General features: G+C 39.5%; 1 protein-coding gene across 3 annotated transcripts in view; it reads left to right on the forward strand.

The window, feature by feature from the left end:
- Positions 1 to 21,787, forward strand: part of LOC123600810 (tubulin-specific chaperone cofactor E-like protein) — a 161,699-nt gene that overhangs the window by 25,374 nt on the left and 114,538 nt on the right. For all 3 annotated transcript variants that reach the window (XM_045483199.1, XM_045483197.1, XM_045483198.1), the window contains 6 exons: positions 1,950 to 2,099; positions 3,801 to 3,940; positions 10,297 to 10,478; positions 11,790 to 12,046; positions 14,626 to 14,752; positions 16,979 to 17,095. In XM_045483199.1, coding sequence (XP_045339155.1) covers positions 1,967 to 2,099; positions 3,801 to 3,940; positions 10,297 to 10,478; positions 11,790 to 12,046; positions 14,626 to 14,752; positions 16,979 to 17,095 — 956 coding nt within the window. In that variant the 5' untranslated portion in view covers positions 1,950 to 1,966. The remainder of the gene's footprint in view (positions 1 to 1,949; positions 2,100 to 3,800; positions 3,941 to 10,296; positions 10,479 to 11,789; positions 12,047 to 14,625; positions 14,753 to 16,978; positions 17,096 to 21,787) is intronic.

A 21,787-nucleotide genomic window follows, 5' to 3' on the forward strand; every position in this document is an offset into this window, starting at 1 on the left:
GTGTTACCTCATTATGGTTTTGATTTGCATTTTCCTAATGATTAGTGATGCTTGAGCTTTTCATGGGCCAATTGGCGATCTGTACATCTTCTTTGGAAAAGTGTCTATTCAGGTCCTCTGCCCATATCTTAATTGGGTTTTTTTTAGTGTTGAGTTGGATAAGTTCTTTATATGTTTTGAATATTAACCCCTTATCAGATACATCATTTATAAATATCTTTTCCTGTTTAGTAGGTTGATGGTTTCCTTTGCTGTGCAAAAGTTTTTTATTTTGATGTAGTCCCAATAATGTATTTTTGCTTTTATTTTCCTTGCCTGAGGTCTCTCCTATATTTTTGTGGTATCCTTCTAGCTCTTCTCCCTGCCTTTGATATGTATTTCCTCTTATTCATCAGCTACTTGATTGCCAAAAAGAGCTTCCTACAAATCTTAATTGTTGTATTCCCGTTCTTAAAACCTGTTAGTTTCTTCTTGTTTTCTACAGGATAAAGTCCAGCTGCCTAATGTAGTACATACGATCTCCTCCGAGGTTCCTGATTAGTTACTCCTTATGCTATTTTCTGTTAGGCTGTTGTGCATTCTGATTGCTATACCTTTTTACATGTTATCCCTTCTTCTTAGAGTACTCTTAACTCACCTTCCTTTTTATGATTATTTTAGTAAAAAGCTTAGCATCTGATAGTTGGAACTATGGAGGTCAATTAGTTGCCTACATTTTGATTTATATTCAGTATAGCTCATAGGCCAGCCCCTCAAGATAATGGGTTAGCAGGCTGTCAGAAGTTAGCATTTTACTTTGTTTTGTTTGCTTGTTTATTTATTTATTTATTTTAGAGAGAGGGCACGAGCATGGGAGGGGGCAGAGGGAGAGAGAAAGAGACTCTCAAACAGGCTCCATGTTCAGCACAGAGCCCAACTCAGGGCTCAATGCCATGACCCTGGGTTCATGACCAGAGCCAAAATCAAGAGTCAAACACTCAACTGAATGAGCCATCTAGGGGCTCCTAGCATATTTTTAACATTACCTGTTTTAACCTCTGCGTGAGTACTGAGAGGATGCTAGAGTTACTGTATATTTGGACCCTAAGCTGAGGTTAGACACTGAAGACGCTACCCAAACTCAAAACCAAAAGAAATGACATTCTGTATTAGTTAGGATTAGGTCCATTTGTAAGTAATTGAAAAACTGAACACTGGCTTAAATAAAACAGAAGGTTATATATCTTTCACAGAAATTTCCAGAGGTATGCAATCCAGCACCATTATGGCAGCCCAGTTCCATGAAGTCCTCAGGGACTTAGGTTCCTTTCAGCTCTTTGTTTTCCTTCCTCGGGGTGTGTTTTTTGGGCCCATAGTGCAAGGTGGTATTTGTTTTCTAGGCAATAGAATTGAGCCAGAGACCAGGAAGGAGGCAAAGGCATTACTCTGGCTATCTGCCATAGACCATTTCTATCCCGTCAACTAGAACCTAGTCATATACTCATTCCTAAGTCCGATGTATACAGTTAAAAATTCTTTTAGGGTGGAAGAAGAGGAGAATGGATTTTGAGGGATAAATGTCAACGGATTCATCTAAACTCTTTAATCTGATGTTGAGTCTATACCTTGCTTTTTAGTCCTTTTTCCTCTAACTTACCACATAAACCCCATATTCCAGCCCAAAGTCTTTCTATTTCCGTTGGCTGGAAATGACTGTCTCCTCATCAACATCTTGTGGCACTGTTATTCTGGATTGCAGTTATCATATACTGGACTGCATTGCTGTCATTTGTCTACATATGTAGCCTCCCTATATCATAAGGTCTCACCACAGTGTGTATTCCTGGGAGAGTTGACCGTGTCTCATATGTCTGTACTGCCTGGGCTGGTGCATTCTAAATAATTGGTTTGCGATACAAATTTCTTATATGCTAAATGAGTAACTTGGATGATTTCTTGGTTTCTTGTAGAATTTTAGGAAAGGAAGATGGATCAACCTAGTGGAAGGAGTTTTATGCAAGTATTATGTGAAAAATATAGTCCTGAAAACTTTCCTTACCGTCGTGGTCCTGGGATGGGAGTCCACGTCCCAGCCACACCTCAGGGCTCTCCTATGAAAGGTAAGATAGACGTGACCTAAAACATTTATTTACTGGAGCATAGTACTTAGGACATCAAACCAGATATTGCCTTGTTTGTAAGTTATTTCCTTTATTTTGGAATTCGAGTTGCATAGTCTTTCTTTCTTGTTAGGACTTCAGTTTTTTGAAAAACCCAAAAGGATCTCTTTTCCTACAGACTGGCTGGAAGCTGGCTTACTTGCGCTCATAAGGCGCGAACAATATCTGAGTGGTGATGTTTCAAATATGTGTTCTGATGAGGAACTTCAGAGGATGTGAGATAGTCCAAGACTGGCCTGTGCCCTCAGTGACCTTACAACCTAATTGGATTACAAGATACTCACATTTACAAGCATCTAACACAGTTATGTGCAGTTCACGTTGAGCCAAATGATTGGCACAGTGATTGGGAAAGAAATTTAGGAGAGAGTTAATAAATATGATCAGGAAAGGGTTCAAAGCTATGAGACTTGAACGGACTCTTTAAGAATGTAGAATTTGGTTAGGGAGGAGATAAAGACATAGATCTAGGAGAGGGGGTATGGTGTGAGCAGAGATCTACAGCATTTAGAAATGTGCAAGATGTGTCTCTCGCTTACATGTTAGGCTCATGCGTATTGAACAGCTCTTGGATGTAGTTCTTGGTGAGTGTGGGAGATCAATATTGACAGTGTTTTAGTTCCTGTGTTCCTCAATACAACTGTCTTATCACTCCATATAAATTGGAATGGCAGAAAGAGGTGGCTTTCTTACTTAGTCATTTTTTTTCAAGCTTCATTTCCATGCTGAAAAATTTGATACTGGGAAGTGCCGAGTTGAAAAATTATATGATTTGAGGCCTCCATGAGTCAAATATTTCCTTTGTGAGTCCTTATTTCATACCAGATAGGGAAAGAGTGGCTGAATTCTCATGTCTGTCCTTTTTCCTAGGGCCAGAAGCATGGTTTTATTGACACGTATTTCTGAACCAGGCAGTAGTTGGACCAAATTCATTAAATAGTTTAAGACCCTGCAATACTTTCTCCCATTACAATGATGTATTTTTAAATGTCTAATTTTCATAAAGGACACATTCTACATGGATATGAAACAGAAATGATTGACAGAGAAGTATGAGAGAAAGAGACGTAGATTTTTAATGAATCCACTTAAGTGAGGAGGATTTCCTCAAGGATAGGAATTTGAAAATAGGAGTGATTTCACAGTAGACTAACTAACGGTTTGAAATAATTTTCAAGGGCAGCAACTGGTGGAAATACACATCAGACAGAAAAGAGCTACCCAGAATGATACTCTTGAACTAAATTTTAAAAAAGAAAGAATTGAGGCCAATTAGAAGGCAGTGGTAGTCCAGATGAATCAGAGTTTCTAGTGTTCAGATGATAAGATCATAGCAAGGATGATAGCTGTGTTGTTTGTAGTTGAGATCAGCAGTCCTGCCATGGGGGGAAGCCTGCAAGACTTTTTGGGTTGTACTAGTCCAGTACTTTTATTCTCCTCCTGGTCCGTATTTGACTGTTTCCCACTAAATTCAGTACCCTTTGATCCCATCATATTCTGTATTTTCCAGGTCCTCGTGTAATTCTGTGCTGTTTGGTTTTGATTCCTGGGGGCTGAATGTATGTAGACAAGAATCAGGCTGATTTAGAAAGTGTTGTGTTCCCCACCCCACCCCCACCCCCACCCCCGCCCCCGATTCAGATCGCCTCAACCTCCCAAGTGTACTGGTGTTGAACAGCTGTGGAATAACATGTGCAGGAGATGAAAAAGAAATTGCTGCCTTCTGTGCTCATGTATCGGAACTAGATCTTTCTGACAACAAACTCGAAGACTGGCATGAGGTAAAATTTTTATATTGCTGCATTTTGGTGAATTCTACTGAATTCTGGTTCTCACTGGAGAGTCTTGTCTCTGTGTCTCAAGATAAATAACTGACTACTTCAGCTGTTCTGTTGGGTTTTTTTTTCAATTAACATTGTTACTGCTAATTTTTCATTAATGTGAAAAGCACCAAGGAACTTTATTCCAGGCATCTAGAGGTTAATAAGGCTGCAGAGGTGTAGACTGCCAACAATGCATTGGAGTTTCTACTGTTTCACTAGTTTACCCATCCTGTGTTCATTGTACCACTCGTTCACCATTTATTACTATAAATTCACATAAAAATTGCTTGAGCTCAAAACTAAGATTGTAAAAATATTAATTTTTATTACTGAAATTTACTCCAAATTTTAAGAACTTTTCTAAAACGAATATTTTAAAACTTTTCCTTATTCTGTTAAGTCTCATAGGTGATTTGACAGACCCGATGTCTTTTGACCTCAGAGTAAGTCAAACCAACTACACAAATAAAAGTATTAACAACATAACATTGCCTACCTGATGATAAAATTAACTCGTGGAAGCTACTGTTAAGAATTAGGGAAGAAGCGGTGCCTGGGTGGCTCAGTTGAGCATCTGACTCTTGATTTTGGCTCAGGTCATGGTCCCAGGGTGATGGGATTGAGCCCTACGTCAGGCTTAGTGCTGAGCGTGGAGTCTGCTTAAGGTTCTCTCTCTCTCTCTCTCTCTCTCTCTCTCTCTCTCTCTCCCCCCCCTCTCTCTCCCTCTCTCTCCCTCTCTCTCCCTCTCCAATAAAAAAGAATTAGGGAAAAATAGTTCTTCCTACTTCATTCATTCTCCTGCCTTAATTTAGGATCTTCTTTCTTGCTTAAGCTGTGGAGAAAGTTTCCTGATGGATTTTCTGGCTTCCCGTAAGCTGTCTTCTATAGTGCAACCAGACTCCTTTTAATAAATGGAATAAGATTATGACACTCTCCTGCTTAAAGTCCTTTAGTTGCTAGGATCTGAACTCTCTAAATGTAGCCTTCCGCCATATGGCCCTTGGCTACTTTTAGAGCTTTATCTCCATCTTTAGCCATATGCTTTTTCTTGCAGCTCATGATAAACTCTTGACATGAAAAGCTTCCTTGCTTTTTTATTCATTCTCAGTCCACTGCTGTTTTTCCTTGTCTCCCTGGCCTCTTCCTTCCCATGTATCTTGGCCCAAGTCACTATTCCTCTATGAACCTTTCCCCGGCTCTCATTCAGGCAGTAGAAGATTATCCCAGCACCTGTATCATGCTGCTATGATACATGTGATCATTTATCACAATGTAGTACAGTCACTTGTATACTTGATAGTTTTCCTGCTGGACCCTGAGCTTATTAACAGTCGAGATTTTTGTCTCTATTATCATCAGCACCCAGAGTGTCGTACTAGGTATTCAAATGTTTGTTGAATGCATTAATGAACAAATGATTGTATCTTAAGGATTGATCAAGACCTCTTGCTCCAACTTTCCCTGCGATCTTAAGAAGCTCACTTAATCCTTTGGTGTTTTGCTTTGCTCATCTCTAAGACGGGGCTGCAGATGAAACTAATCATTGAGGTGCTTTGTGGGTATTAAATGCCATACAGCTTCCAAGACAGCTTTTTTGTTTAAGAAAAACCTGTCGGTGACCTAGTTTTCTTTAGCTTTTCTTATTATTTGTCTGTTTCATAGTCTTGTTTACTCTGATAACTGTGCTTCTGCTTATATTTCCTATTTTTATTAAGATGTTTACCAAATTCTTTGAGATGCATGTCCTTTGATTTTTAAGTTACTTGTTAATATATATGCAGATTTGTGTTCCAAGAAATAATCTCTATTTGTACATGGATTTATTTACTAATTCATTTATCTAAACAACTAGTATAGTTCACTGTTCAACAAATTACAGTCTTTGTCTTCTTGGTCCTTTGAGATGCTTAGTTGACATGCATGCTGTGTCCATGCTGCACAGAGGCAACAAGAACTGCCTGGTTCACCCCTCCCCGTCTCCCGGATTCCCACAGTGGTCCGCTGCTGAACCTCCGGGGAGAGTCTTTAACCTGCACGGGTGACAAGTCAGACCACATTTTCCTCTGAATCATTTCACATCCTATGTTCGCAGGCTGATTCCCTTAAATGTGTTTCTTTGGGAGTGTAAAATTTCACAAAGGTTTTGTGCTTTGACCACGTACATAAGCTAAGCTTTTGCCAAGTGGTGAGAACAGTTTAACAGTGATCGAGCTGGTGCCTCGGAAGAACAATCTATGTCCGTGTGGATCAGAACACAGAGTTTACACTAGGCAGTTCAGCCTTTTCTCTGCTTAGAGAAAGGTCTACACGAAATATTTTCCATCCATTAACATGTATGGCCAGAGGGTCATATGTTCATTTGTGCTCTGTATGTATATTCTTACATGTCCTCTATAAGTGTATATCCAGGCAGTTTTCAAATAAATCTTTGTTGCTGCTACCATTCGGGTTTCCGTTTTCCAATTTATTTTTGTTTTCATCATTCCTTTATATTTTGTCCTTTGCTTTAACTGTAGTTGATGCCAATCTTCTAGAATATCTATCAGAGAGCACAGAGAGATGGGAGAAACACTGACAGCAGAAGAATATTGATTTTTAGGATAGATTAAACTCTGCCAGGCTACAAATGCCTCATAGGTCACAGTTTTAAGACATTACGTTTCGACCTCATTACAACCTGTGTACCTGATCACCAAAACGATAAATTCATCCCTGGCCATGAAGTCAGTTTATTTTGGCCAGTTTTTGATATAGCAGTGTGGGACAAAATAAGATAGTTTGTTCTTTTCGTGTTTTGAATGGTCACTAATGTTATAAGTAACTTCTTTTGTAGTTTAAACTACTGGCTACTGTATGTATATTCAGGTACAAAGATAAATATGAGTGAGAAGTGTAATACTGTGAGGGGAGGCAAAGATTTGTCTCCATCCTTTGAAAATTGGGCATCTGTGTGTGAAAAAAGATGCATTTTTTAGCTTTTGACTTGAATTTCCCAAGGCATCTCCTTTTTCCTCCTTTCTTATCAAAACCATTTTATAGGAGAAATTAACCCAAGTAGTTGAGAGGAGGGAGGAATTAGCCCCTCCGGTGAGGCAGAGAATAGCTTGGGTATAAGTTACAGATTGTTATCTTACAACCCTTTCCCCATTTTTCTTAAAACTTTAGTTTCTTCATTTTTACAAGCAGAGTAGAGGCTCCTCTATTAAATCATAGAACTGTAGAGACCTAGAAGGTCGTGTAAGTTCACTCCATGTTTCGGCACATGAACAGCGCAGGTTTGAACTGTGTGGGTCCACTTACATGCAGGCTTCTTGCAGGACAGTACTGTAAATATATTTTCTCTTCCTTACGGTTTTCTTAATAACATTTTCTCTAGGTGGGTGGAGGATGGGCTAAATGAATGATGGGTACTAAGGAGGGCACTTGTGATGAGCACTGGCTGTTGTCTGAAAGTGACGAATCACTAAATTCTTCTCCCGAAACTAATATTACACTATATGTTAACTAACTAGGATTTAAATAAAAACTTGAAACATATAGAAAAAAGAAAAAGAGAAGAAAAAAAGGTCAGGTGTAAAAGAGAGGATCTCTTTTGTAAAAATTCTTAAAATATCTACAGATGTAAGTGTATATGTTGGAATATGCATGCATTTTTTTTTCTGGGAAGAATCGCAAGAATTTGTTCTGTTCAAATTTCGTAACTGTGAACGTTTTTTACTGTTCTGTTTTGACTTCATTAAGGATTAACCGGGCTGTTGAATTGGGGCCTTTTTTAGTTTTCTTTATATTTCTCTATATGAAAACAAAACACATATTACTAAAACAACAAGACGAAACAAAAACATATTTTCTCTAGCTCACTTTATTGTAAGAATACAGTCCATAATACATACAACATACAGATAAGTTAATTGACTGTTTACATTATCATTAAGGCTTCCTGTCAACAGTAGGCTATCAGAAAAGTTTCAGGGGAGTTAAAACTTGTAGGCAGATTTTCAACTTTGTGGGATGTTGGTGCCCCTAACCTCTGCGTTGTTCAAGGGTCAGCTGTATCACTCTAACTAAAGGAGTCTTTTTATTTTATTTTATTTTTTTTTAGAGTTTAAAAATGGTAAGTCAGTATACTGCCCTAGAAACTTGCTGAATGTTTGTTTGTAGGACATTTTTAGAAGTACATTTGCCTGTGTAATTAATATATTTTCGAAAATCTTATCATTAGTGTAAGGTTACCCCCAAATCCTTTTTAGCCTTAACCTTTTAAAGAATATTTTTATTTGTAGCATATATTATTTTTTCCTGCTTGAATTATTAGACTATAGTCCAATTTTATCTTTCTAGGATATTCCATACGATATAACATACAGCCAGGGTTGACAGATGGTTCATACTATACTTACTATGTTAGGAATAGTTACATTTATTGAATGATGTTGTGCCATTAATTTATTCAGCAAACATTAAGTGCCCACTGTGCAGTAGTGAACTATCCCCTGCTTTCATGGAATTTACATCCTATTGGGGAATAGGTAAGGAAGTCAGTTTCTACACTGGGTTCAGTGCTTTACACTGTACCTCATTTATTCCCACCGACAGTCCTGTGAAACAGGTGGGTCCTATTGTCTCTAAGTTACAAATGAGGAAATGGAGACTTGGGGAGGTAAAGCAACTTGTCAGACCACACAGCTAGGAAGTGTTGGAACCTGGTTTGAACCTAGCTTTTTTTTGACTCTGAAAACAGTCCTATTTCTCATAACGTTTAATCACATTTCCTATTTGATGCTTACTACATTTACTGGGCTTTGAACATTTGCTTCATACTTGTTTAAGCTCGTTCTTTTTTTCCGGTTGTATTTACAATCTAGTTGTGGTATGTTGGAAGAACCATGGCTCTGATTTTTAAATCCTAGATTGGGTTCTTTTGATGCTGAGACCTTAGTCAAATTATTTAACATTACTGAGCCTGACTTTCTTCATTTGTTAAAATGAAAATAGTTTATCTTGCAAGTTGTTTTGAGAATTGAGTGAAATAAGCTTTATCAAAAGAGACTAGTACTATGTAGAGCTAATAGTTAAGGTGAGTAATGCTGATTTCCTTTTTTTAAAAAAATCTTCTTTCCTACCAAGTTTCTAGCTAAATCGTTAAATTGATGATCATGTTTTCTCTTTTGTTATGGATGCTTTTTGTTTTTGAGTGTATATAAAGTTTGGTCATCTTATTTTATCTTATTTTTTTGAGAGAGAGCCAAGTGGGGGAGGGGCAGAGAGAGAGGGACAGAGGATCTGCCCTGACAGCAGACAGCCCCATGTGGGGCTTGAACTCACAAACCGCGAGATCATGAAACCACAGGATCATGACCTGAGCTGAAGTCAGACGCTCAACCGACTGAGCCACCCAGGTGCCCCCAATTTGGTCATCTTTGAGCCAAACTGAAACTGTTTCTTTAAAAAAAAATTTTTTTTAAATGTTTTATTTATTTTTGAGACGTAGAGCATGAGTGGTGGAGGGGCAGAGAGAGAGTGAGGCACAGAGCCTGACTTGGGGCTTGATCTCACGAACCACAAGATCATGACCTCAGCGGAAGTCAGACACCCAACTGACTGAGCTGCCCAGGCACCCCAAGTTGAAACTGTTTCTTTTAAAAAAAATTTTTTTTAATGTTTTATTTATTTTTGAGACATAGAGCATGAGTGGAGGAGGGGCAGAGAGAGAGGGAGGCACAGAGCCTGACTTGGGGCTTGATCTCACGAACCACAAGATCATGACCTCAGCGGAAGTCAGACGCCCAACTGACTGAGCTGCCCAGGCACCCCAGGTTGAAACTGTTTCTAAGCGATTGTGGTTATGTCAGTTTTGAACACGTGAGCTGTTACCATGTGTTCTTCAATAAATCTTTAATTAGCCTTAATATTGTACTGAGGACAAAAGGAAGGAGAAATTCAAAGAGAATTACATGACCCAGTCTCAGGTCTCTAGAAACTTGCAGCCTAAAACGTCATCAAAATTATCTTTTCTCCATTTATCAAAGAGAATATCATACAGAACAGAATCAAAAACCTTGCCAAAGGCAACGTGTAAAGTTTTTCTTTTGTACCATTAATTTTCAATTATGTCACTCTTTCATAGAAAGATTAAATTCTTTGCCAAGATTTGTTGAAATTACTTACGCCCCTCTGTAGGTATCGTCACTAACAGGACTCCCTAATGTGAATGGCCTTTTGCCTGGAGCCGCACTCACTTAAGCTTTATGAGCATGATTGCGATTTAAAAACTCTGATTACTGCCTGATATGCATTTCTTTTTTTCTCCCCAGGTCAGTAAAATTGTGTCAAATGTTCCCCAGTTGGAGTTTCTAAACCTGAGTTCCAACCCTCTGAATTTGTCGGTTTTAGAAAGAACATGTGCTGGGTCCTTCTCTGGGGTTCGCAAACTTGTCCTCAACAACAGCAAAGCTTCTTGGGAGACGGTCCACACGATACTGCAGGAGTTACCCGAGTAAGCTCAGAGAGCATGATGGAGAGGGGGCTGTGTTGCCATCTTTGTTAGTACATAGAATCACTGCTGATCTCCCATCTCAGAAACACTAGAACAGCAGATTGGATGGAGAACGAAGTTAGAAAAATGAAGTACTTAGAATGAGGGTAATTTAGTAGCATTTTCTTTGGAATACTTGTTTAGTGTTGAGTAGCACCGAGACATAAGATATGTCATCCTTTGGCGAGAAAATATCCCTGAGAAGCACTTATCATTTCTAGATCAACCCACCCTTTCTCCATTTTAATCTTCTGATTACCTGATTTCAGAATTTTGCGTCAGCGCTTTTCTTTGGGACGAAAAGAAAAAATCATACGACCTATAAAATAGATTAACACTCAGATGATTAAGTGCCTCGCTGGCCTGATGGGAAAATGGAACTCTTTTCGATAATTAAGAAATTATGCTTTTGTTTGTCAGTTTAGAAATGCTTTCTTACATTTGTTTGTATGTAGCTTTGAATAAACACATGAGTATTCAAAGGAAGCAGCTTAAAGAAATATGTGAAACTGTAGTTTCTTTGTCTAAATATGGAACTTATCAAAGCCTTTTGAATCTGGTCTCACCCCATTTATTCCATCTGAGTTTCTCACCATCCCTCTAATGAGACTGGTTGCCACTCACTTCACACAACCCCTGGCTGGCATGGCAGAGAATGAGCCTGGAGAGCCTGCTTCCCCCTACTGGCCATGTGACCGTTGAGAAGCGAATGAACTCCGTTTCCTTGTCTGTAAAATGCGTGTAACTGTATCTACCTGGCAGAAATAGTACAGTCTATAAAGCACTTGGAACAGGGCCTGGCTCAGGGTAGGAATTTAGTAAATGATAGTTAATATTTCTGTTTCCACACATTGCGTTCACATTGTTTCTGGGATTTTCCTCTATCTCCTCTCAACTTTTGCAAGTCTGCCCTTCCTTCAAGGCCATGCAGTCTTCCCTGACTATTCTAACTACAATTTCAATTCCACTCCTATGTGAACTGCTATCTTAGAGTGAGTACTGCCTTATTTAGCATTTAGTTATTTAAGCACAAAATTAATTTAGTGGGTTATCATCCTGGGTTATATCGTTCTCTGCTGTTTTATGTGTTTTGGGTTCTGTGTCTCCAGCTATATTTTAAGCTTTAGAAAGACATCTTTATGTCTTCCCCGCAATACCTTCCAGAGCCTCACACACAGTAGGCACTTATTTATTTATCGAATAAATGAAAGTAGGTGCAAAGTAGAAACCTAACTGCTTTCAACAATGAAATATTTCCTTTTTTCTCTGCAGTTTGGAGGAGCTCTTCCTGTGCCTTAACGACTATGAAACAGTGTCTTGTCCTTCTATTTGCTGTCATTCTCTTAAGCTACTACATATAACAGACAATAACCTCCAAGACTGGACTGAAATACGAAAGTTAGGAGTTATGTTTCCTTCACTGGATACTCTCGTCCTGGCGAACAATCATTTGAATGCTATTGAGGAGCCTGATGATTCACTGGCCAGGTTGTTTCCTAATCTACGATCCATCAGCCTCCACAAGTCAGGTGAGGTACATGCAAATTGATCTGAGCTTACACATGAGATCAATGATAGTGTATTTCTTTCAGTCACGGCTCTGCCTCCTTGTAGGATGCGTTTTCAAGAGTGACATGCAGGTGCCAGTTAATTAGCTAAATTTAGGGCGTCCGTGTTCGTAAATGATAAATACCAAGTGGCATAGCATCTTATTAGCTGTTTATGTTTTATATGCTGAAGAGGTCATACCATGAAAGGAGTGAGACAGATTGATGAGTTGGACAGTAAAAGGCAGAGTCAGAGTACAAGGAATGACAAACTAGCCCATTTTGTCTGGATTCAGGTTAAGGAATTTCAACCTACTGTACCCTGTAAGTGTTTACTTTTCTCTTCTAGTATGGTATAGTAGTTACATAGTATTAGATAGGATTGATAGCCAGTTTGCTGCCATTTGATTCTGTGTCTCCCAGAAATGAGTATTTTTAGCCTATTTTTTTTAACTAATAAATTTTATGTTTTAGAGCAGTTTTAAATTCATAGCAGAATTGAGCAGAAGTACTGAGTTCCCACATACTCTGCACCCCCCACCCAACACGCACAACCTCCCCACTCTCAACATTCCAGCACCAAGGTGATACATCTGTTAATCGAGCCTACATTTTCACATCATCACCCAAAGTCCGTATCTCACATGCGGGCTCACTCTTGGTGTTCTGTGCTTGGGACAAACGTGGAATGACATGTATCTGTCACTATAGTATTATACATAAAAGTTTCACTGCCCTAACAAGCCACTGGGTTCTGCCTGTTCGTCTCTCCATACGCCCAATCCCTGGCAAACAGCAGAGACCTTTTTACTGTCTCCGTAGTTTTGCCTTTTCCAGAATGTCATATAGTTGGACTCATACAGTATGTGGCCTTTTCAGATAAGCTTCTTTCACTTCATAATACGCATTTAAGTGTCCTCTATATCTTCTCATGGCTTGATAGCTCATTTCTTTTCAGCGCTGAGTAACTTTCCATTGTGTGGCTCTGCCACAGTTTGTTTATCCATTCACAAGCTGAAGGACATCTTGGTTGCCTCGAAGTTTTGGCACTTATTAATAAAGCTGCTGTAAACCTCTGTGTGCGGGGTTTTGTGTAGACAATACGTTTTCATTTCATCTGGGTAAATGCCAAGGCGCACAGTTGCCGGATCATACAGTGAGAATATGTGTAGTTTTATGAGACACTGCCTGCTGCCTTCCAAAGTGGCCGCCCCACTTGGCGTGCCACCAGCCACGAATGAGACTTGCTGTCGCTCCTCATCTTTGTCAGCATTATGTACTGTGGATGTGTTGGATTTCGGCCATTCTAGGTGTGTGCTGGTGGAATCTTGTTTTAATTTGCAATTCTGTAATGACCTATGATGTCAGGCATCTTTTCCCATGCTTATTTGCCATCTTGGGGAGGTGTCTGTCTGGGTCATTTGCTCATTTTTTACTTCAGGTTGTTTATTTCCTTACTGTTGAGTTTTAAGAGTTCTTTGTGTATTTTGGACAACAATCCCTTATCAGATGTGTTTTTAACCAATCTCTTCTTCCAGTCGGTGACTTTTCTTCTCATTCTCTTGACATTGTCTTTCGGCCCATTTCTTAAAACCTATGTAGCTAAAAACAACTCTAATCTACAATTGAAAAAACACACAGCTTAATTTGCCATGGAAGTCATAAGGGTGGGAATGAGGTTTTAAAAACCAGTGTTTTGCATAAGAAAGCTGCTGATGACACAACTGAAGGGAAGAGAACAGTGGTGGCTTGGGACAGTACACACCAGAGCCCTCATATATCATTGCTCTGCTTACCCTTGCTTCAGGTTGATGGAGAGAGGAAGGGGCTATGTTGTTCTCTGAAATAGACTGAGCCTGTTATAAAATTGACCACGTTCATTATTACAGGCATGTTTTTCCTAGAAGTGCCAACTATTGACTTGGATGATATATTTGCTCACGGGCCATAGGAAGACTTTTCTTTTAGCACTAAGTAATCTTAATTTATTGCATGTTTTCATGACCCAATGGTTCACGTTGTTTGTTTTGCTTTTAAAATCTGTTTTCCCTGTCCCCAAAATGAGGGCAGTATGTAAGAAAGATATTATTTATTTTCTGGCTCTATTGAACCCATTTTAGAATTTGTTAGGTAAAAATGTGAGTTTGACAGTATTAACTCTGATCAGTAGTTATGTTCCGTGAGTCTGTATCTGGTGAAAAAGTTAACCACGTCCCCCTTTTAATGTAATCATGGCATACACCATGCTTATAGAAACCGGCAGTGACCCTCTTTACAAGGCCATTTGGGTGGACAATCAGTACCTTAGTAGGATGTTGGAGAATGAAGCTCTCTTCTCCTTGACCACTGGGATCATAGGGAGAGGAGCGGCTTAGGGAAGTTTTTATGGTGTTTGACTGTATTCTGTTCTGTCGTTGCATGTAAGAAGATTTTCAGGATCTCTAACTAGTTTACGATCATTTTTAACATTTCAGAAATTAATTGAAGCAGTTTTTTCTATGTTAATCTTCTTTTTTGTGTGCTTTTCTGGATTTACTTAAATGATATATTTCTCAAATCAGGTTTGCAGTCCTGGGAAGACATTGACAAACTAAATTCATTCCCCAAACTTGAAGAAGTGAGATTATTAGGAATTCCTCTTCTGCAGCCCTATACCACCGAGGAGCGGAGGAAATTGGTAATAGCCAGGTCTGTTGTCTGATGACTCTCCTTGCTTCTCCCGGGCCTTGTTTCATTAAAGGATGGTGCACTAATGAGGGGGAGTGCACCATACGTTTCCCCGTCTCTTGAACAGACAGCACTTGAAGGGGCTGCGTCTGTAGCTCCAAATCCCAGAAGAAAGAGAATACAGTGTGATGAGAAAAATGTGAAAAGTAATTGGCCTGCCAAGAGCACTGAAACATTCCCTCACAAATCTATTCTATTTTTATACTTTTTAATACTTAACAATATTTGAAGCCCTGTTTTGGATTATGGAGAAAAAGTAGGTATAATAGGGAATGAGTTCTGTTTTAGTTGTATTTATTTTCTCTGTTAACATAGTGTCATTTAAAGCGTAAATACCTAAAAATTGGACGGTTTCAGTTCTATGAAACTTAAGAGAGCAGCATCTGTGTTTTCTCCTTGAATATAGATTGACTTAAACATGACTACCACACGGCTGTGTTCTTCCTCTGGCTCCCCTGCCTCTCGTGTCTCCATCTCTGCCTCTCCCAGACTGCTGAAATGAGTGTTTATTTTTGTATAAGCCTTTAGCAGCAGTAAGATTTTGGCTGAGATGTAAAGGGCCGTGAAGCTTTCATTTGTTCTCTTTGCGTGCCATACATAGTGGTTTTGAAAGGGGCTTTAAGTTCCCTAAAGAAGAGTGGTTCTTCAAAACAGATGAACATAGGGAAAAAAAAAAGAGAAGAGAGGGGCCAACCAGAAAACACTCTTAACTGTAGAGAACACACTGAGGTTTGCTGGAGGTGAAGGTGATGGGTATTAAGGAGGGCACTTGTGGTGAGCACCAGGTATTGTATGTAAGTGGGGAATCACCAGATTCTCGTGCAGCTAATATTACATCCATGTTAACTCACTGGAATTTAAATAAAAACTTGAAAAATGAAAAAATTTAAAAAAGCAGAGTATTCTTTAAACAGGGTATTGCTCTTTCTACCCAGCTAACACCTAACAGATCCTTACTGCTTTGTAACATACACGTTAATATCTCACTGAAGAAATACATTTCAGCGTAGTTTCCTTCTAAAAAGAATAAGTCTTGTAGTAGGCCTTATACTTTATTTTCTTCACGTAATTCTGTTGTAAATATAGTAATTAATTCCTGAACGATTCCTGTACTGACTACTCTGTAGACCTCTGCTCTCCAGTATGGTACCATTAGCTATGTGTGACTTTTGAACACTTGAATTATGGCTAGTCTGAATCGAGATGTGCTGTAAGTGTAAAAATATACACGGGATTTCAAATACTTTATATGAAAAAGAGAACATTAAGTATCCTATTAGTTATTTGTCAGTATTGATCGCAGGTTGAAATGATTAAATCCTGGATATGGTGGGTTAAATAAAAATATATCCTTAGAATTAATTTCACCTGTTGTATTTTTATTTTTTTAAATATGGCTACTAGAGGGGCACCCAGTGGCTCAGTCAGTTAAGTGTTCGACTCTTGATTTTGGCTCAGGTCATGATCTCACAGTTCATGGGATCAAGCCCCATGTCGGGCTCTGTGCTACAGCACAGAGCCTACTTGGGATTCTCTCTCTCTCACACTCTGACCCTCCCCTCCTCGTGTTCTCTCTCTTCTCTGTCTCTTTTCTCTCTTCTCTCTTTCTTGCTCTCTCTGTTTCTCCCAGAAAATAAATGAATATTTTTAAATAAATAAGGCTACTAGAAAATTTAAAATTACATATGTGGCTTGGATTATATTTAAGTTGGACAGTGCTGGCTAGAATCTTATTTTGAAAGGTAAGGTATAATTATAAAAGGTCAGTGTCACACCAAAAAATGAAACTTTAGGGGAACCTGGGTGGCTCAGTTGGTTAAGCATCCAACTCTTGGTTTCAGCTCAGGTCATGATCTCACAGTTCTCAGTTGGAGCCCCGTGTCAGTCTCTGTGCTGACAGTGCATAGCCTGCTTGGGATTCTCTCTCCCTCTCTGCCCTTTCCCTGCTCACTCTCTCTGTCTCTCTCTCAAAATAAATAAATAAATAAATTTTTAACGAGACTTTAGACATTTTGGGTCCTTTTATTCTATACCACTTTAGTTCATGTAGGTAGTTGTACATAAGCAGAGTTACATCAAACGTGTCCTTTCAAGAGAATAAGACTGGGCCTCAAACCAATGATTTTATTTCGAAAGCTGAATATTCTTAGTATCTTAACATGTCTTTATTTTGGTTTTTACTTACAGATTGCCATCCGTCTCCAAACTTAATGGCAGTGTTGTTACTGATGGTGAGCGAGAAGATTCGGAGAGATTTTTTATCCGTTACTATGTGGATGTTCCACAGGAAGAAGTGCCATTCAGGTAAAAACTACTCATCAGTTTAGCTACATTTTAGCAAGTATTGAGGCAATTTAAGAACTGTTGCTTTAGAGCAAATCTAATAATTTGTTACGCGACCCTTTTAGAGGACTTTGGTGATAGGTTAAAAAAAAAAAAAAAAAGGAAGAAACACAAAGCAAACCCATTTTATCTCGTTTTCCACAGTGTGTTTCTTCTAACCTTGCACTTGTATTAAGAATGGTCGGGTAAGTATTTGACCACTTCCACCCCCATGCTCCATGTCATTGATTCCTGTTTGGTTCTCTTCTCCAGGGACACATCTTCACCTACCCAAAAACTGGTCTCTTCTTTCACCTTGACCTGCTTTCAGGATATACTAGGTTCTGCAGTTTGGAAGATTTGGCAAATAGGCTTTAGGTTTCGAGAATAGGGGGAAAGGACTAGAAAACAGACTCTTAAGGAAATACTAAAGGAATTAGGATGGTTGAGTATGAAGAGAAATGTGGAGGGCTGAATTAGTAATTACCTTTAAGTATACGAAGAGTTACTATACATAGTTTGAGGAGCAACTACCTTTTTTTTTATGTTTCCTTATTAAATAAAAATAAATAAAAATTTGAGTATAGTTGGCACACAATGTCACATTAGTTACAAGTGTGCAACAGAGAGATTCAATAAGTCTGTGTGTTGTGCTGCACTCACCACCAGTGCGGCTACCGTCTGGGACCATACAACACGATCACAATACCATTCATTACATTCTGCGTTCTGTACCTTTCACTCATGGCATCATTGGGAGCCTGTATCCTCCTGTCCCCTTTGCCCATTTTGCCCATTCCCCTTCCCCCTTCCTCCGGCAACCACCAGTTTGTTCTCTGTGTTTACAGGTCAGATTCTGCTTTTTGCTTTGTTTGTTTTGGTTTTTAGATTCCACATGCAAGTGAAATCACATGGCATTTGTCTTTATCTTATTTATTTCACTTAGTTTAATATCCTCTAGGTACACCCATGTTGTCACAAATGGCAAAAAAATGTCATTCTTTTTTATGGCTGAGTAATATTTCAGCGTGTGTGCGTGCGCGCGTGTGTGTGTGTGTGCACTTGTGCACGTGCCACATCTTTATCCACTCATCTATCGATGGACACTTGAGTTGCTTCCGTATCTTGGCTATTGTAAATAATGCTGCAGTGAACATAGAGGTGCACATATCTTTTCAAATTAACGTATTTTTAATTCTTTGGATAAGTACCCAAAAGTGGAATAGCTGGATCACATGGTATTTCGAGTCTTAATTCTTGGAGGGACCTCCATACTGTTTTCCACAATGGCTACACCAATTTACATTCCCACCATAGTGCATGAAGGTTGGGAAGGAGCTACATTTAATACTCTGTAAATGTAAAAGGAAATGTAACAGGTATGACATAGGTAAACATACAAGGAAAAAATATCCCTCAAAACTGGTTTTTAGGTGTTGGCAACTAGAACCACTAAGCAAAAATGTTCTATGCTTTCCTTAATGACTTTAACAAATAACACGAATCACATTAGACAAGCAGGATGCAAGTTAGGACTGAATGGGAGTCTAGTCAGTTGATCTTCTGGTTATAAATTTCTGTGATTCCAATTCATCCTTACTAAATATATCTAATTTTCCCCAGAGTTTTCTATTACTTACAGCTTTGAGGGGGTTAACATTCTATAAGGCTTAACTAGTACTGTATAAAAAGATTCTGTGGTTTTGTTAGTAGTATTTTAAAGCATAAACATTTTAAAAATATGAGACAAATTAAGATTTTTGAAGATTGCCTTTCAAAATCAGCTAAGGACAGCCAAATAGGGAGAAATAAATATTACCATGCCTTTTAATGCAACCTAGAAATAATAGGTTAAGCAGCATTACCTTTTTTTTTTTTTTTTTGTAAAACATGACCTAACATCTATAGTTTTACTTGATTCACTCTAACTTATTAACGGGAGAAGTAAATATTTGGGCTTTGAGCATAAGCCCATCATTATAGTTTATTTAATTTCCAGGAAGTAGTGCACATATAGGCAGTACGTTGTTTTCTGTCCTGACGGCATAATTTTCCTAAAGTGCGTATATACCTCTGCACTAGTCCGTGTTCTTGAATTCGGGTCACGGCCATCATCTTCAGCCACAGGAGGAATTTACTGGAAGGATATTGAGAAACTGCGAGAATTGTCAGGCAAGCTGCAGAACCAGGCGTAGACAGGAGCCAGGGGCAGCAAGAGCAGCCAAGGTGTCATTTGGTGTTTGGCCTCACGTGTCTCTGCTGGCACCGTCCTCCCTAGTCACCACAGTGCTGGACTTCACCGCCGGACACTTGTGGTTGTGCACGGGCTGTGCTGGAAATAATCTCTCGCTGACCTTTGCCTCTGTGTCTGACCAATCGATTGGCTGTGTTTAGGGTACGTGCTCACATTTTGTCTTCAGAGAGATAGGGACAGGGATTACCTGTTCCACTTTGGCTTCTGCAGTGAGAGGTAGAATCCTGCTTTGCCTGATCTTGGGACTTTTCCCCAAACAGGAGCAATTCAGCAAAAAGAACCTCTATTATAGTCTGCCATTTTGACTATCCAACATCTATGAGGATACCTTTTCCGCATAGTTCTACATATAAAAAATTATTCTTACCTGTCCTAATGTAGTCCTTGTCCAAATGAAAACACGTTTCTTTCTCCCTGAAATGAGATAACCTGTTTATTCTAATCCTAAAGACTGTGACCAATTAGCTACTGTAAAAGATTCAAGCTATTTTAATTACCACTCTGGCCTTGCTGCCTGTTTATGGAATTATGCCTCCTTTCCCACTCACTAGTGGTTAAATGTCACTGCTTAGTGTCTTCCACTTTTCTTGAAATTGAAATGAGCAAACTGATGTCAGTGCCTTACTGGTCTGTAAAATATTTTTCACAGGTGTGAGTGTTCTACTCATGAATGTATTTTTCAAGGCCTTGGAAAAGGAAGTGTCTTCTAGGTCCTTTGGTTCATAGATGGAGAATGAGTGAAGGAATAACATGGGTGGCAATAATTTCCATCATTCCTGTGTCCTGAAGTGTTTTCTTTTCTCCTTCCACATTATCCCCCAAATTGGTGGCATCTCAACTTTGTTTAGCATAGACCACCATGAGTCCAATTTCTAATCATCCAACTAGACAAAATTTTAGAACCACTTCCAGCCACTAAAGCTACCTTTTTGAACTCAGAACCTCTGGTACTGTACTTACATCAACAAAATCAGCTGGATCTAACGTTGCTTCTCCTTCCTGGGTCAGCACACTCGGAATCTGTTCCTGTACTTATTTCCTGCATTTTGTCCACGTAAATGACCGAATTCTTGCAATTCCTTTGATGTTTTTGTAATCAACCCCACAGAGCACGCTGTGATCTGATGGTAGTGGAGCAGAGTGTGTGTGTGTGTGTGTGTGTGTGTGTGTGTGTGTGTGTGTGTGTGGAAGGATGAGGCAAATAGGGATTCGTTCACTCTTGCAAGGTAATTCCCTTAGGCAGGGGTTTCTCCCGCCTTCTCAAGCAAGAGAGGAACAGTCTCTTTAGGCCTGCTAGCCAGGGGCCTGAGTGAGGATTAGGGATTCAGGATGTTCCCGAGCCCTCATAGTCTTCCTATGTACCTCTACTCCGGTTCATTCTCCTCCCCATCCCCACTCTTTCCGGTCCGTGCTTCAGCTTTCGTAGAACAGTCCCGATATGGATACAGATTTAACTGGCCTGTAATTCAGCAACCTGGGGCATCAAACTGTGTGCATTTGTTTTTAATAGCTACCTCAGCTTTATTGTTGTAAGAGAAAAGACCCTTTTCTTTAAATTTTTTTTTTTTCAACGTTTATTTATTTTTGGGACAGAGAGAGACAGAGCATGAACGGGGGAGGGGCAGAGAGAGAGGGAGACACAGAATCGGAAACAGGCTCCAGGCTCTGAGCCATCAGTCCAGAGCCCGACGCGGGGCTCGAACTCACAGACCGCGAGATCGTGACCTGGCTGAAGTCGGACGCTTAACCGACTGCGCCACCCAGGCGCCCCAAGACCCTTTTCTTTAAAGTACCTGGGTTTCAGTCTGCTTTGAGCCTAGTTCCTAGGGATTTGACCTTAATATTCTCTTGATTCAGGTTGTCTTATGCCCTTAGAGTAGCAGATGCTCTGCCTCATAGTCTTGAATTCTTCCTACCGTTCGCATTGTTTTATTCTTGGCAGCACTCTCTGAATCACCTAGAGCTTTCCATGGGGCCACAAGTGGTCATGAGTTACTTCACTACACCATGTCAAGGCCTTTGCACAATCCCTTCCGTGAACACTAAGATGACGTTCACTGGGCCTGCTAGGCCAAAAACCAATTTCAAATTGCCTATAATTACCTGCGGGGCTCTTGCTGGTAATCTCCCTGGTGCCAGTTTCTGAGTGCACACAACAGAAATCAACTCTGGCCAACTTCAGTAGGGTATGAATTTAGTAAAAGAATAATGAATACTATGTAGCTCACAGAATTGACAGGAAGATTAGAAAATCAGGCTTAGGCAGGATTGTTGGAAAGCCAGGCACAGCCAAGATGTCTGCATCTCTCTCCACAGACTCTGGTCACTGGTCAGTCATCAACACGCTGCTAGACTTCATTGCCCCCACACATTTACAGTCATGCCTTTGAATTCTTGATTTTTCTGTATCTGCTATGAAT

This window comes from Leopardus geoffroyi, chromosome D1 (assembly GCF_018350155.1).
Source record: "Leopardus geoffroyi isolate Oge1 chromosome D1, O.geoffroyi_Oge1_pat1.0, whole genome shotgun sequence".
NCBI classification, from domain to species: domain Eukaryota; kingdom Metazoa; phylum Chordata; class Mammalia; order Carnivora; family Felidae; genus Leopardus; species Leopardus geoffroyi.